This window comes from Epinephelus fuscoguttatus, linkage group LG23 (assembly GCF_011397635.1).
Source record: "Epinephelus fuscoguttatus linkage group LG23, E.fuscoguttatus.final_Chr_v1".
In the NCBI taxonomy this organism is placed as follows: Eukaryota; Metazoa; Chordata; class Actinopteri; order Perciformes; family Serranidae; genus Epinephelus; species Epinephelus fuscoguttatus.
This window is the reverse complement of record NC_064774.1, coordinates 14,484,939-14,497,752: the sequence shown is the minus strand read 5'-3', so window position 1 is coordinate 14,497,752 and position 12,814 is coordinate 14,484,939. Positions and strand designations below refer to the sequence as shown.

Here is a 12,814-nt window from a genome sequence, read left to right as displayed (position 1 = left end):
ACATCCAAACAACTGACTCTTAATGAAAAATATTTGAGATAATCATCTGAACTGCGGAATATTTTGATTTATTTTATGTATTAATCTTATTATTTTATATGAACCCCAGGTTCATTCTCATTCATTTGTTTTCCATAACCACTTATCCTCTTGGGGGTCCCAGGGAGGCTGGAGCCTATCCCAGCTGACATTGGGCGAGAGGCAGGGTACACCCTGGACAGGTCACCAGACTATCACAGGGCTGACACATAGAGACAGACAACCATTCACACTCACATTCACACCTACGGACAATTTAGAGTCACCAATTAACCTGCATGTCTTTGGACTGTGGGAGGAAACCAGAGCACCTGGAGAAAACCCACGCTGACAAGGAGAGAACATACAAACTCCACATAGAGGGGCTTCCCCACCCTGGGTTTGAACCAGGAACTCTCTTGCTGTCAGGCAACAATGGTAACCACGTATATTTCTTTCTTACTCTATATGCATATATTTTAATCAATAAAAAAGTCAGTCTCAACACTCTACACTAGATGTTCCCTAACCCTAGATGTCGACAGGAACAAATCCTCTCCAGCAGGTGGAGGTGGTGTGCCTTAATGCTGGTTGTAATCCTCAGATAAACAACAGAGAAGAAGAAAGTAGCTCTCCGATCCTTCTTGCTGCACACTAACCACAACTAAGCTACTAACATGGACTAAAAAAAAAGGACAGTGACGCTTTGTCTGGATCACTTTGACCAATGTTCACGGTGAGGTGCATTTTGGGAACATCTGCAAAGCATTTGGCCTCTCTGCCAGCCTGGAGACAACAGATCAAGCTGCAAAACAGGTATGCCTGTTCTTCTGACCTCTTGTCTTCTTAACAAAAGCTAATGATAAAGATTACACTTGTATTTTGTTATTTAAATGTTTTTGGGAAGGAAAGTTAGAGAGATGGAGGATGGAAGTCAGAGCATGAATAGAGTTCATAGAGTGTATTTCAGATATTGCGTTCAGATGAGGTTCATAGATCACCACAGCTGTACAATATAATACAATGCATATATAACAGACTAACTAGTGCAGTTAATGATCAACCCTGCTTGTCCTGACATCTTTGCCCCGCATGCAGCTTCTGCACACTGGGCATAATGCCAACCTCTTCTCCATGCAGGATGTCGACTTCACCTCACCCAGTGGCTGCAGTGTGTCAGCTGACAGTCACCCCGAACAAAGAGGCCAACTTCTCTGCCTGTAAACAGCTGGTGGATGAAGCCAAGGAGCGAGGGGCCAGCATGGTCTTCCTGCCCGAGAACTTCGACTACATCGGGTCCAGTCGAGAGGAGACATTGTCGCTGTCTGAGAGCCTGACAGGAGACACAATATCACGATACAGTCAGCTGGCCAGGTAGACAAAAATGTTTTTTCCAGGTCCTAGGAAACATTGAAAGAGGTCCCACTTTTTGCTTTGTTCTAGGCGTTCTAGGTATTGTGCTCTGCTTCCCACGTTGGTAAAAAAAAAAAAAAGTATGTTAAGTCCTGCACTACTGGAAGATATTCCTTAGTGGGCTGCTGGCTGAGAACAAGATGCTCATACAGACGAGTCTTGGCTCTATTCAAGCAAAACATGTTTGTACATGAGATGAAGAAGGATACAGAGCCAACACTGTTTTGCTTCCTGTTTCTTCAGCTTGTCTTGAGGCAAAATATACGCATAGCTTCATGACCATGAACAAATGAAAGAAAGAGACCTTGTATGCTGTAGTATCTGGAGCTAGGGGAACCAGCCTGGGTTCAGTACATTTATTGTTACGTAGTGTGAATATTGGAATGGTAGACAAGGAAGTTCGGCTGGTAATACTCTGAATCCATCAGCAGGCAGCTACTGCAACCTTCGACTACAGTACTAGATGTGAATTAATGGTGCTTGTTTAGGATTAATACAGGTGTGTGTTTTAACCTCTCCTTCTCCCAGGAAGTTGGAAGTGTGGCTGTCCCTTGGAGGATTTCATGAACGGGGACATGACTGGGAGTCTGACAGACGAATCTACAACAGTCACATCATAATTAACGATAAAGGTAGAACAATCTCTCTCACTTTTTTGTAGACACAGAAACACACGATCCCAACTAATTTAAAGGAAACACACAGTCTGTGTTTTCCACTTGATGATTCCTTTTGGTACACGTTCTGACACATTGTCTTTTCATCTATAGGCGACATCGTTTCAGTCTACAGGAAGTCCCATTTGTTTGATGTGGAGCTGCCAGAAAAAGGCATATCCCTTAAGGAAAGTGGCTTCACCATCCCTGGACCCTCCCTCGTGTCTCCGGTCCAAACTCCCATCGGCAAGGTGTCAGTTTATGAGATTCTTCATTCTTTATTCGGATCCCCATTAGCTTCTACAAAGTGGTTGCTTGTCTTCCTGGGGTCCACTCACAAAACAACATTAAAAAGATATTAACAAATATATTATAAAAAAGGAGTATCTATTATTAATTGGTCTAATGCTGGTAGGGGGCACACTCCAAGCTGAGACCCCTCTAAAGAACGGCTCTCATCATGAAATTTGTTCATGGACTTAGTGCTACAAGAAGACCAGTGCTCACTTGACGTGTCACATACCCATGACGAAAACCACTATATACTAGTTTAATACCAAATACTGAGGTGTATTTGTCAAGATAATAGTATCACAAGAATTACTGTAAATGCACATAAGTTCAGGAATGAAACCTTAATGCAGAATCTCCGAAACAGGCCAGCAGTCATTTGAGATACTCCCAGCAGTCCATGGGACAAATTTATCTTGACATGTACTGTATTTATCTGTCAGGTTTGGGCTGAGTATACTGGAGAGAAACACGTATTTAAATCAGTGATTGTAAGCTTTAGCTTGTAGGCTTGAACTGTTTTCATTGTAAGATACAGTGGGAGATTTCTAAAATTTGGACAAACAAAAAGGCAATTTTTATTTAATATCATGGAATTTATTTGAGAAGGTGTTTCGGGCATACTTTGCATCCATTTTGAGCTTCCAAACTGTAGTTTAAAGGGATCGTTTGAATATTTTGTTTAGTTGCGTTGTATGAGATGCTTATCTGTAGTCAGTGTCGGCACGCCCCCAGTTTGGAGAAGCAGAAAGGAGTACAGACACTGAAGCTAAGCTAATGTACTGCTGTGGACGGGTCAGAAACACAACAGATTTTTTAAAACAGTCCCACTTAAAAAAATTTACATCAGTTGTATGCTATATTTAGAATATTTTCATGGCTTTACCTTGCCGTCAGACAGCAGGGAACTGAAGCCATTATATCGCTCTTGTTAAAGCCAGACTACATTGAGAAAAACAGTAATTTAACACAGTTGAATGCAGACATTGCTGGTTTACAGCTGCCTCCATCAGTTAGGTTTTTTTCTGTCGTTGTGTGACTTTTGTGTTTTAAAGGACTAATTAATTCACCAAAGTCACACAATAACACAAACAAACTAACTGATCGAGGCAGTGGTAGACCAGCAGCTGCTGTGTTTGTTTAGCGAGCTAAAATTACTGTTTTTCTCAATGGAGTCTGGTGGCTTTGACAAGAGCTTAGATGGGGAACTTAAGCAGTTAATGGGGCTGTCTGATGGCAAGGTAAGGCCATGAAAATAATCTCAATATAGCATACACTCAAACAGTTCTTGCTTTTTTTTGTGGAGTTTATCTTAGGTAGCTAAAATAGATTTACTAAAGCCCCCGTCCACAGCATTACATTGCTTAGCTTCCACAGTGGTACTCCAGTCTGACTATCGATATGTAGCTCATATTTCAAAAGAGCCAAACTATCCCTTCAGCATTACGATCTGTTTGCTTCTGTCTTTGTTCTGACCACTTTTATATTGTTGCCACAGGTCGGCCAGGGCATCTGCTACGACCTGAGATTCCCTGAGTTATCTCTGGCTCTGCAAAGACATGGGACTGAGATTCTAACATACCCATCAGCCTTCACTGTAGCAACTGGAGCTGCCCACTGGGAGGTGCGATGAGTCATGATAAGTCAGTTTATTGTTCGCTGGATTACTCAGGCCTAAACCCTGTCAAATATAAACTTCATGTATTTATTCCCAGGTGTTACTCCGTGCACGGGCAATCGAGAACCAGTGTTTTGTCATTGCGGCAGCGCAGGTCGGCCAGCACACCGAGAAGCGCTCTTCGTATGGCCACACCCTGGTGGTGGACCCCTGGGGTGAGGTGCTGGGGGACTGCGGAGGGGAGAAGCCGGGCATGGTGCTGGTGGAGATCGACCTGGAGAAGGTCAGCAGCACCAGAAGGAACATGCCGGTCCAACAGCACCGCAGAGACACTGGTTTCTATAAGAGTCTGGAGAAGACTTGACCACAAGAGAAGTGCAAAGTTCAAAGTCAGGTTGTTTCAAGTTCTGTCACGCTGCATCATGAACACTGCAAGTGATTTGATTAATGACAGATCAAAAGAGAGACACTTCTCAGCTTTTTTAATCAGAAGTGTGATGATGGAAACATGCGAAAAGAAGTGTACATTCTTGTCAAATGATGCTGTTAATGAATAAATATCAGCTCCATGCAAACATGGAGTAGTGGTGGCAAAAGTGGAAGTCAGCCATCTCTTTTTTCTGTTTTCTCTGCTTCTCTGGTTGAACCTCTGAGTCATCTTGTCATCTTTGCAGTAGATAATCTCATTCCCAGGAAGTAAAGCTCACTCACAATCAAAAATATCAGCTCTCTGACCATGTGAGTCTGTACATGATATTACTCATACTGGTCAGTAGATGGTGCTGTTGGGCAGTTGTTGGTAAATTACTGATGTTAATTTATCTGTTGTACGGAATGGACATGTACACATTAACCTGTAACATTTCTGTAATGAAATTAATCAGTTACTACTTAAAGATTATAAACTCAAACATCTGGAAAACATCTTCATCACGTGGTTTGTTTTTCTTCTGTTTCCAGTAAAAAATGCATTGTTAATTTTCTCCCTGTTGCTTGATGGTAACACATGACTGTATGGAATGCTTAATCTCTCCAGTGGGGTCCAGAAACTGGTCATGTCATTGCTCGACATATCCTGAAATAACAAAAAAAAATCCCTCCATGCTTAAATTCAGATATGAAGAAACAGAATGAAAAGGATTAGGTAAAAAAATAAATGAAATGGACGGCACGGTGTTACAGTGGTTAGCACTATTGCCTCACAGCAAGAGCGTTCCTGGTTTGAACTCCTTCATGGGTTTCCTCCAGGTACTCCAGCTTCCTCCCACAGTCCAAAGACATACAGGTTAACTGGTGACTCTAAATTGGCCGTAGGTGTGAATGTGAGTGTGAATGGTTGTCTGTCTCTATGTGTCAGCCCTGTGATAGTCTGGTGACCTGTCCAGGGTGTACCCTGCCTCTCGCCCAATGTCAGCTGGGATAGGTAGTTGTATGATATGTAGTTACTTTCCAACTCTGCTTGTGATGGAGTATTTTTACAGTGTGTGGTGTCCATGTACTTTTAGTTTACTTGAGTATTTCAGTACTATAGTAATAGTTTTGTGCCACTTTGTACTTGTACTCTAGCCAGCAAATTCAAATTTACTAGGGGCGGGGCATCTGGATTTCCAGGTTACTTGTACTCCAGAGAGGGAAATATTGTACTTCTAACTCCATGACATTTATCTGACAACTACAGTTGTATTTTACGATTAATACTTTTGTTCGGAAGCGTAATGCATTCACTTCAGAAAAATGTTTTTTGCCCTGTTTATCTGTATGAATGAGATTATCTCAGAATTCTGAGAAAAGTTTTCATGGAAAAAAAATCAATCAATGAATTTTATTTATAAAGCCCAATATCACAAATCACAATTTGCCTCACAGGGCTTTACAGCATACAACATCCCTCTGTCCTTAGGACCCTCACAGCGGATAAGGAAAAACTCCCCCCAAAAAAACCCTTTAACGGGGGGAAAAAAACGGTAGAAACCTCAGGAAGAGCAACTGAGGAGGGATCCCTCTTCCAGGACGGACAGACGTGCAATAGATGTTGTACAGAACATATTATGTTTCTCTGAATGAACATGATTGTCATCTCAGAATTCTGTCAAAGGTTTTTATGGAAAAAAAGTGCTCTTTTTTTCTCTAGAATTCTGAGAGGAGTGTCCATAAAAAATCTGCGTTTTTTTTTTCTGAAGTAACATGATCATTATGTCAGAATTATGAGAAAGGTTTTCATGAAAAAGAATCTGCTGGTTTTCTGAATTAAGGAGATAATAATCTCCTATTTTTGTTCTCTTCTGAATTCTGAAAAAGGATTTTATGGTAAAAAAAAAAAAAAAATCTGCTATTTTTTCCTGAATTTATGAGATTATTATCTCTCAATTATGAGAAAAGATTTAATTTTAAAAAATCTGATCTTGTTTTTCTGAATTAATGAGATTTCATCCCAGAATAATGAGAAAAATTTGTTCTCATAACTTTTCCCGTCACAGCCGTCACTTTGACCAATAGAAACACAGAGCAATCTGCTGCCATAGACAACTGTATGACAACAACAGCCCAGGGTTTTTGATATTTCCTCTAGGGATGTTACCGCAACACAGCAAAAAGGGAAAAATGATGGTGTGAAACAGCAGAGACACTTTGTCAACCCAGTGAGTACTGCCATTAGCATCAAGCTAGCAAACAATGTTACGTCCTCATAATGGAGACGGACATAAAGTAAGAAGATTAAAAAATAGTGGTGGGGCTTTTACTCACCACAACATCAGAGGCTACCAGCTTCATTTGAAACAGACTTTAACTTTTTACTTTTTATCCGCTCCCGTTGACTTGATAAAGTTAATGCATGGCGCCATCATTTCAAACTCAACACTTTCTGAATTTGTTTCAAATTAAAAGCCCCTTATAACCTTGGTTGAGAGAATTGCTTCATTTTCTAAACAGGATTTTATTGTGAAACATTTACAGGAACTTGTTGTGGAGGTTTCAGTGACTTGCATGTTTGCGTATGGTACTTCAAATGTAGCTCCTGCCATCTGCTGGCGCTTTTTAACGTTACTACAACAACATGTCGGCTGGCACATGAACACACACAGTGACTGAAATAATAGTAAAAGTAATAAAAATAGGATAAGAATAACCCGATGACATCACACACGTCATGAAAGACGACCGGGGATAATTGGTGTGGACCAAGGAGTAGTCTGTTGGCCAGGTCTCAGCATGATTTTAAGACTCCTCAATCACCTAATCTGACATGGTGACTATCGGAACGGACAGAAATGTCGTGTAGTGTGAACCAGGCATAATTGCGTGCATCCCTACCTGACACCTCTTAGGGCCTGTTTTACAGTTCCGTATATTTCTGAAAATGTTTATCTTTGCGTTTGCACCTGTCATTTACACGCAACCTGCATTTTTCTTGATGAAAACGGAGATTTTCAAAAACGGCTGCCAAAGTGAAAGTTTTTAAAGATATCCATTTCTGTGGAAACTTGTAAACAGGATAGACGGAGACTTTGGAAAATGATGACATTGTAACCCAGTTGGAGCATGCCCATTAGGTGCCTGGTAACCACAATAACAATGGCGGATATATGCCGGATTGTTTACGTTTTGTTAGCACTTTTGGGACTACTTACAAGCTTACAAATGAACTCAATGTCACCGCTACATTGGCGAACAAAGACATCTGCTGTGCCCAATATTAGTAATTGTATAGCAGCTAACTATGTGACATGAGGTTAACATGTAGTTTGTCATTGTTTTTATCACTAGCGCCAAGAGGAAAACAAATCATATGGTGTATCGCCACCTACTGGCCTGGCATGCTAATTGCAGCAAAAAAGCTGCCGTTTTTGTGTAAGCAGAGATATCGTTTTCACAACTGATGGTGTAAACCCGGAATGTTTTTCTATACGGGATGAATAAAAATCTGTTTCTATTTGTATCCGTATCCGTGTAGACAAGGCCTTAGCCTCCACAGGTGTATTAAAATGAGGTGTGCGTAGTCATCTCGTGGGCTGGATTGGACCCTTTGGCGTGCCTGTTCTAGCCCCCGGGCCATATGTTTGACACCCCTGACTTAAGTGAAATCTTAAAAGCAGGACTTTTGTTTGTAATAGAGTATTTCTACACTACTTTTACTCAAGTAAAGGATCTGTATACTTATCACATCCCATTGCATAGAGCCATGCAGCAAGACTGGCTATCATTTCTAGTTGGTGACTCCATTATGTGTTTTCTTTAATGCCAACCGTCTGATTTCCAGTGAGTGATGAATTATTGATCAGATGTTCTCCTTCCTGCCTGTGGTACCATCACAGAGACTGTGGGTGGGAGCCGCTGCTGCTGCTGCTGCTGCTGTTGGGATGGGAAACAGGAAGTGAACGTCACTGACACAGGAATGGGACTGAAAAAAGAAAACACCATCATGATGAGGAGAATGTCAAATCCACTCGTGTAGGAAAACCCCAAAAATCCTCGTTTCAACTCCAGGTCAAAGGATGAATTTTCGTGTCCGAGCTGGAATCGAGGCATCAGGAAGGTACGTTGCGTTTTATTAACGTCTGTGTCGGTTAGCTTGGAGAATAAAGATGTGTGTGTGTGAGTGTGTGTGTGTATGTTTCACCGTCCGAGGCCATCCATCCATCCTCCTCTCGCTGTCAGATGATGTGAACTCACAGGTTGATTTCACATCCTTCTCTGTGCCTGAACAGGTGCTAGCTTGGTCTCCAGCTAGCGTGGGGGCTAGCTTGTTAGCTCGGTGTCGGTGCTGTGCAGTCGGTGTGAATGCACCGTCAGCTTGTGGATGTATTCTGTGGATAAATTGCCGCTTTGGTGGACTCAGGCCTTTGGCTGGATGCTATGGGAAACTGAGGCTGCACAACCCAACGACTGCATGAAAAAAACAGTCTCCATTTGATGTGTGTTAGTGTGAATATATATTCACCATGAAATGCAGATGTAACGTTAAAGCATGCACGGCTAAGAGCTGAGCCTGTTTATGGCCATGCTGGCTGTGTCATGCTTGGTTTTCAGCATTAGCAGTGAAAATCAAATCGGTCTTGTGCTTGTGAAGGCTGTTCTCTTTCCTACTGATTCAGGCAGGTAAAGGTTATCAGACTAAAATTTCCTCAGCACACCCTTTAGCTCAATGTATAGGGTATAACTTACTGTCACAAATTGCGCTTTTTAATGCTTACTGTATTTACTGTGGTAGTTTTAATATTGAGTTTTTCTTGTTTAAAAGAACCCTACACATAATTATTAATATTTCCCCAGGCTGATTTTTTTAACGCCAGGTGAAAGTGGCACAAAATATCTTTCCTACATCATGCACAGTTACATTTACTATTCAATCGACACAATTATTCACTAGTTACAACTTACTGAAAGTTCATTTTTCTTAGTATTCTTTAGAGCTGCAACTATAAGTCGTTCAGTCCATTGAAAGAACATTAATCTGCAACTATTCTGATAATGAATTCATGCAAAAATCAAGTCAAATATTTGCTGGTTCTAATTTGCTGCTTTTATTTGTCATTTATTACAGTAAGTGATGTATGATGGAGAAAATGCAGAATAGTCTTTGGGTTTTGAAAGTTGAATGGACAAAAGAAGCATTTTGAGGACGTCACTTTGAGTTCTGGGAATTTGTGGCGAGCATCTTCTTTTATTTGAAAATTTCATACACTATTTTCTATAAGCAGATAAAAGAGATTACACAAAATAAGACAGAGACATGCAAGTGTTAGAAGTTGGGTTTGAGTATACTATATTTACTGTGGTACTTTTCTAATATTGAGGGGGGTTTTTTTCTAAAAGTTTTATCTTGGCTGATTTTTTAATGTCAGGTGAAAATGGCACAAAAATATCTTTCCTACATCATGCACATTTACAATCAATCGACAGAAAATTACTCTGCAGCTTACTTCAATTTGTAAGTTATTTTGGAGGCAAAAAATCAGAAACTTACTGTTTACAACCTTTTTAAAGTTCACATTTGCTGGTTTTCTGTAGAGCGGCAACGATTAGTCGGTCGAAAGAACATTAATTGCCAACTATTCTGATAATAAATTCATTGTTTCAGTCATTTTTCAAGCAAAATTGTGAGAATTTGCTGCTTTTCTTTGTCGTTCATTACAGTAAGTGATGTATGATGTAGAAAATGCAAAATAGTCTGGGTTTTGGACAGTTTGTTGGACAAAAGAAGCATTTTGAGGACATCACTTTGAGTTCTGGGAATATGTGATGAGTATTTTCACTTTTTTCTTTTTAAATTTCATAGACTTTTTTTAAGCAGACAAAAGAGATTACACAAAATAAGACAGAGACATAGAACAAAAATAAGGACAAAGTGAAATATTGAGGACACAGAATAAAAACTACAAGACACAAACAAAGAATACCAAAAAAATTCATAGACTTAACGATTAATCAATTAATGGTGAAAATAATTAGCAGGTTGATTGATAATGAAAATTATTGTTGGTTGCAGCCCCAGTTTTTTACTCTTCTGTTACAGTAAACTAAATATCTTTGAGCACTGGACCTGTTTTGGATAAATAAAGTTATTTAAATATGATATGAAATATTGAAATTGAAAAGTTTTTCACCATTTTCATACATTTCATAGACCAAATGATAATTTCACAATAATAAAAACTAGATAAATGAAGCAAACACTCACATAGAAGAAGCTGGAACCAGCAAATGCTTGTCATCTTTGCTTATTGAATGATTTTTATCGTTAATATCAAAATTAATATAAATTCTTTGTCAATTGACTAAACATTTCAGCACTAGTAGACAGGATGTCACACATATTGAGGTCAGGGGGGTCTGCTTGTGTAGGGTAAGCTGGGATGCTGGGAATTTGAGTGTCATTTCAAACTAACACAAATATTAAAGATGATTTTTTTAAGCTCTGAACGTCATATTTGTGGGAAAATTGAAACACAACGACAGACACCTTGTATGAGTGTGAGTAGTTGTGAGCCTGATCATGATGAACATCCACTTTTACATTAATTTAATTCAGTTTCACACAGCTCTACTCACTAACCAAGACTGTACAAGATGTCCCCGACAGTACAAACAATGCTCATGTTAGACATAAACTCAGGTTAACATTTATCCGGCCGCTGTTACCTTTTCACTCCATCACTGATCTGGTATTCAATTTATGATTTATGATTACCTGGCCATCCTCTCAAGCCAGAATCAAGAGCGCATGGTGGTGGCTTACTTTTTCCACCCAGCAGTTACAGACAGGTCAAACCAAAGGCACTGCAACGCTCCTTATTTGATTTGCCACGGCTGTTGGTTTAATCAGCGCCCCTGATTGCGTTACGTCTGTCTGGAGTGTTTGTCGTCATTTCGTTAAGCATGACCTTAGAGTTTCATTCACAGTCAGACAGTCGTGACAGCTCATCTGAGCATTTATCTCTCTCTGCTCCTGTCAGTGTGTAAGATCACCTACTCTTATGTTATTCATCGTGGAAGTGAAAGGTCAGATTACACATGTAGGCGAAGGGAACTGTTTTTGAGTCTTACTAAATAACTTGTCTTGACTTTAACCTCCGTATATTTGTCAGATGAAAGCATCAGCCTGGACTTTGGAAATTGGTCCAGTATTGAGCGACAGGGCTGCAGCTATGAAACAGGCTGCAATTTAACCACTTGAGACATTTGTACCCTCAATTTACGTCCTCTGAAAGTGTTTGTTTTTGCCACTGACAGGCTCAGATTGTTGTTTAAGTGTCTGACAACATTATGAAAAGGATCCCTACAGAGATAGACCTTTATGGTAAAGAGTAAGATCCTTTTTGTTTCATCAAAAACAACCCTGAAATCACTACCAGCAAAGCCACCAGACTCCATTTAAAAAAACGGTCATTTTAGCATGTATAGAAAGAGCATATTTTCACATCTAACTGGGTAAATTATAGGTTTATTTTTGCCAAACTTCAGTTGATGTTCATTGAAACAGTGGAAAGACGAACCAAGATGGCTTTTGTGAGTTTTATTTTATTTCTCTCGTCTTTTGAATAAAGTGTATTTTACTGGGATAAAATCACTGTTTTTTTAAATGGAGTCTGGTGGGTTTGGCGATAGCGATTTCAGGGCCGTTTCTGGTTAAACAAAAAGGACATTACTCTTTAACAACAAGGTCTATCTCTGTAGGGATCCTTTCCTTACGGTTGTTAGACACTTAAATTAACAATCTGAGCCTGTCAGTGGCAAAACCAAACACTTTCAGTGGACGTAAATTGACGGTGTGTTCATCACTTAGACACAAAAACTTGGGAAATCAGGGTTCTACAGAAGATTTTTCACCCAGACTGGATATAGATTTTAATCAGACTCTCTTTTCTAAATTCTAGGATTCATCCGCTGCTGTCTCCATAGTAAAATATTATTCTCAGACTGGCGTGGGCTGGATGAAATTGATATCTGACAAAGCCTCATTGATCGCACACCCTCACTGGAGGATTTCTTGAATGGCTGCATTTCTTTAAGTTTCGCTGCAGGGCCAGATAGGACATGTATTATTCATATTTTAGCATTCATTTTGTAGAAGTAGGAACTTCTTCTGTCTTCAGTGGGGCCTTTGCTTTTTGTTTTTCTCTCCTCTGAAGACAGCAGCATATCATTGACTGATTATTTAATTGAGTTTACTTGATGTGCAGGTGCACATGATGCCAACTAAATGATTTAATGAAAAGATAATAGATGAATTCTAAGTTGAAAGCTGTAATTACATTTTATAATGTGCCACATTAATAGTGAAGAGAGAGTTCTTTGCATGTTTTCCTGTGTATTATGT

At 39.8% G+C, this 12,814-nt stretch overlaps 2 protein-coding genes across 6 annotated transcripts in view; both read left to right on the top strand.

Moving 5' to 3' along the window:
• clcn3 (chloride channel 3) overlaps positions 1 to 12,814 on the top strand; it is a 113,093-nt gene that overhangs the window by 40,161 nt on the left and 60,118 nt on the right. For all 4 annotated transcript variants that reach the window (XM_049569588.1, XM_049569594.1, XM_049569591.1 and 1 more), the window contains one exon: positions 8,310 to 8,530. The gene's annotated coding sequence lies outside the window, so the exon portion shown is untranslated. Of the gene's footprint in view, positions 1 to 8,309; positions 8,531 to 12,814 lie in introns of those variants that run through there.
• On the top strand, positions 621 to 4,920 carry nit1 (nitrilase 1). Of its 2 annotated transcripts, none has more exons than XM_049569598.1 (6): positions 621 to 834; positions 1,159 to 1,392; positions 1,960 to 2,063; positions 2,202 to 2,338; positions 3,877 to 4,002; positions 4,094 to 4,920. In XM_049569598.1, exons 1-6 carry the CDS (start codon positions 746 to 748, stop codon positions 4,358 to 4,360), a joined length of 957 nt encoding a protein of 318 aa, XP_049425555.1. In that variant the 5' UTR covers positions 621 to 745; the 3' UTR covers positions 4,361 to 4,920. The 2 variants fall into 2 exon arrangements, with proteins under 2 accessions (XP_049425555.1, XP_049425554.1); XM_049569597.1 differs by having other exon boundaries at positions 1,117 to 1,392.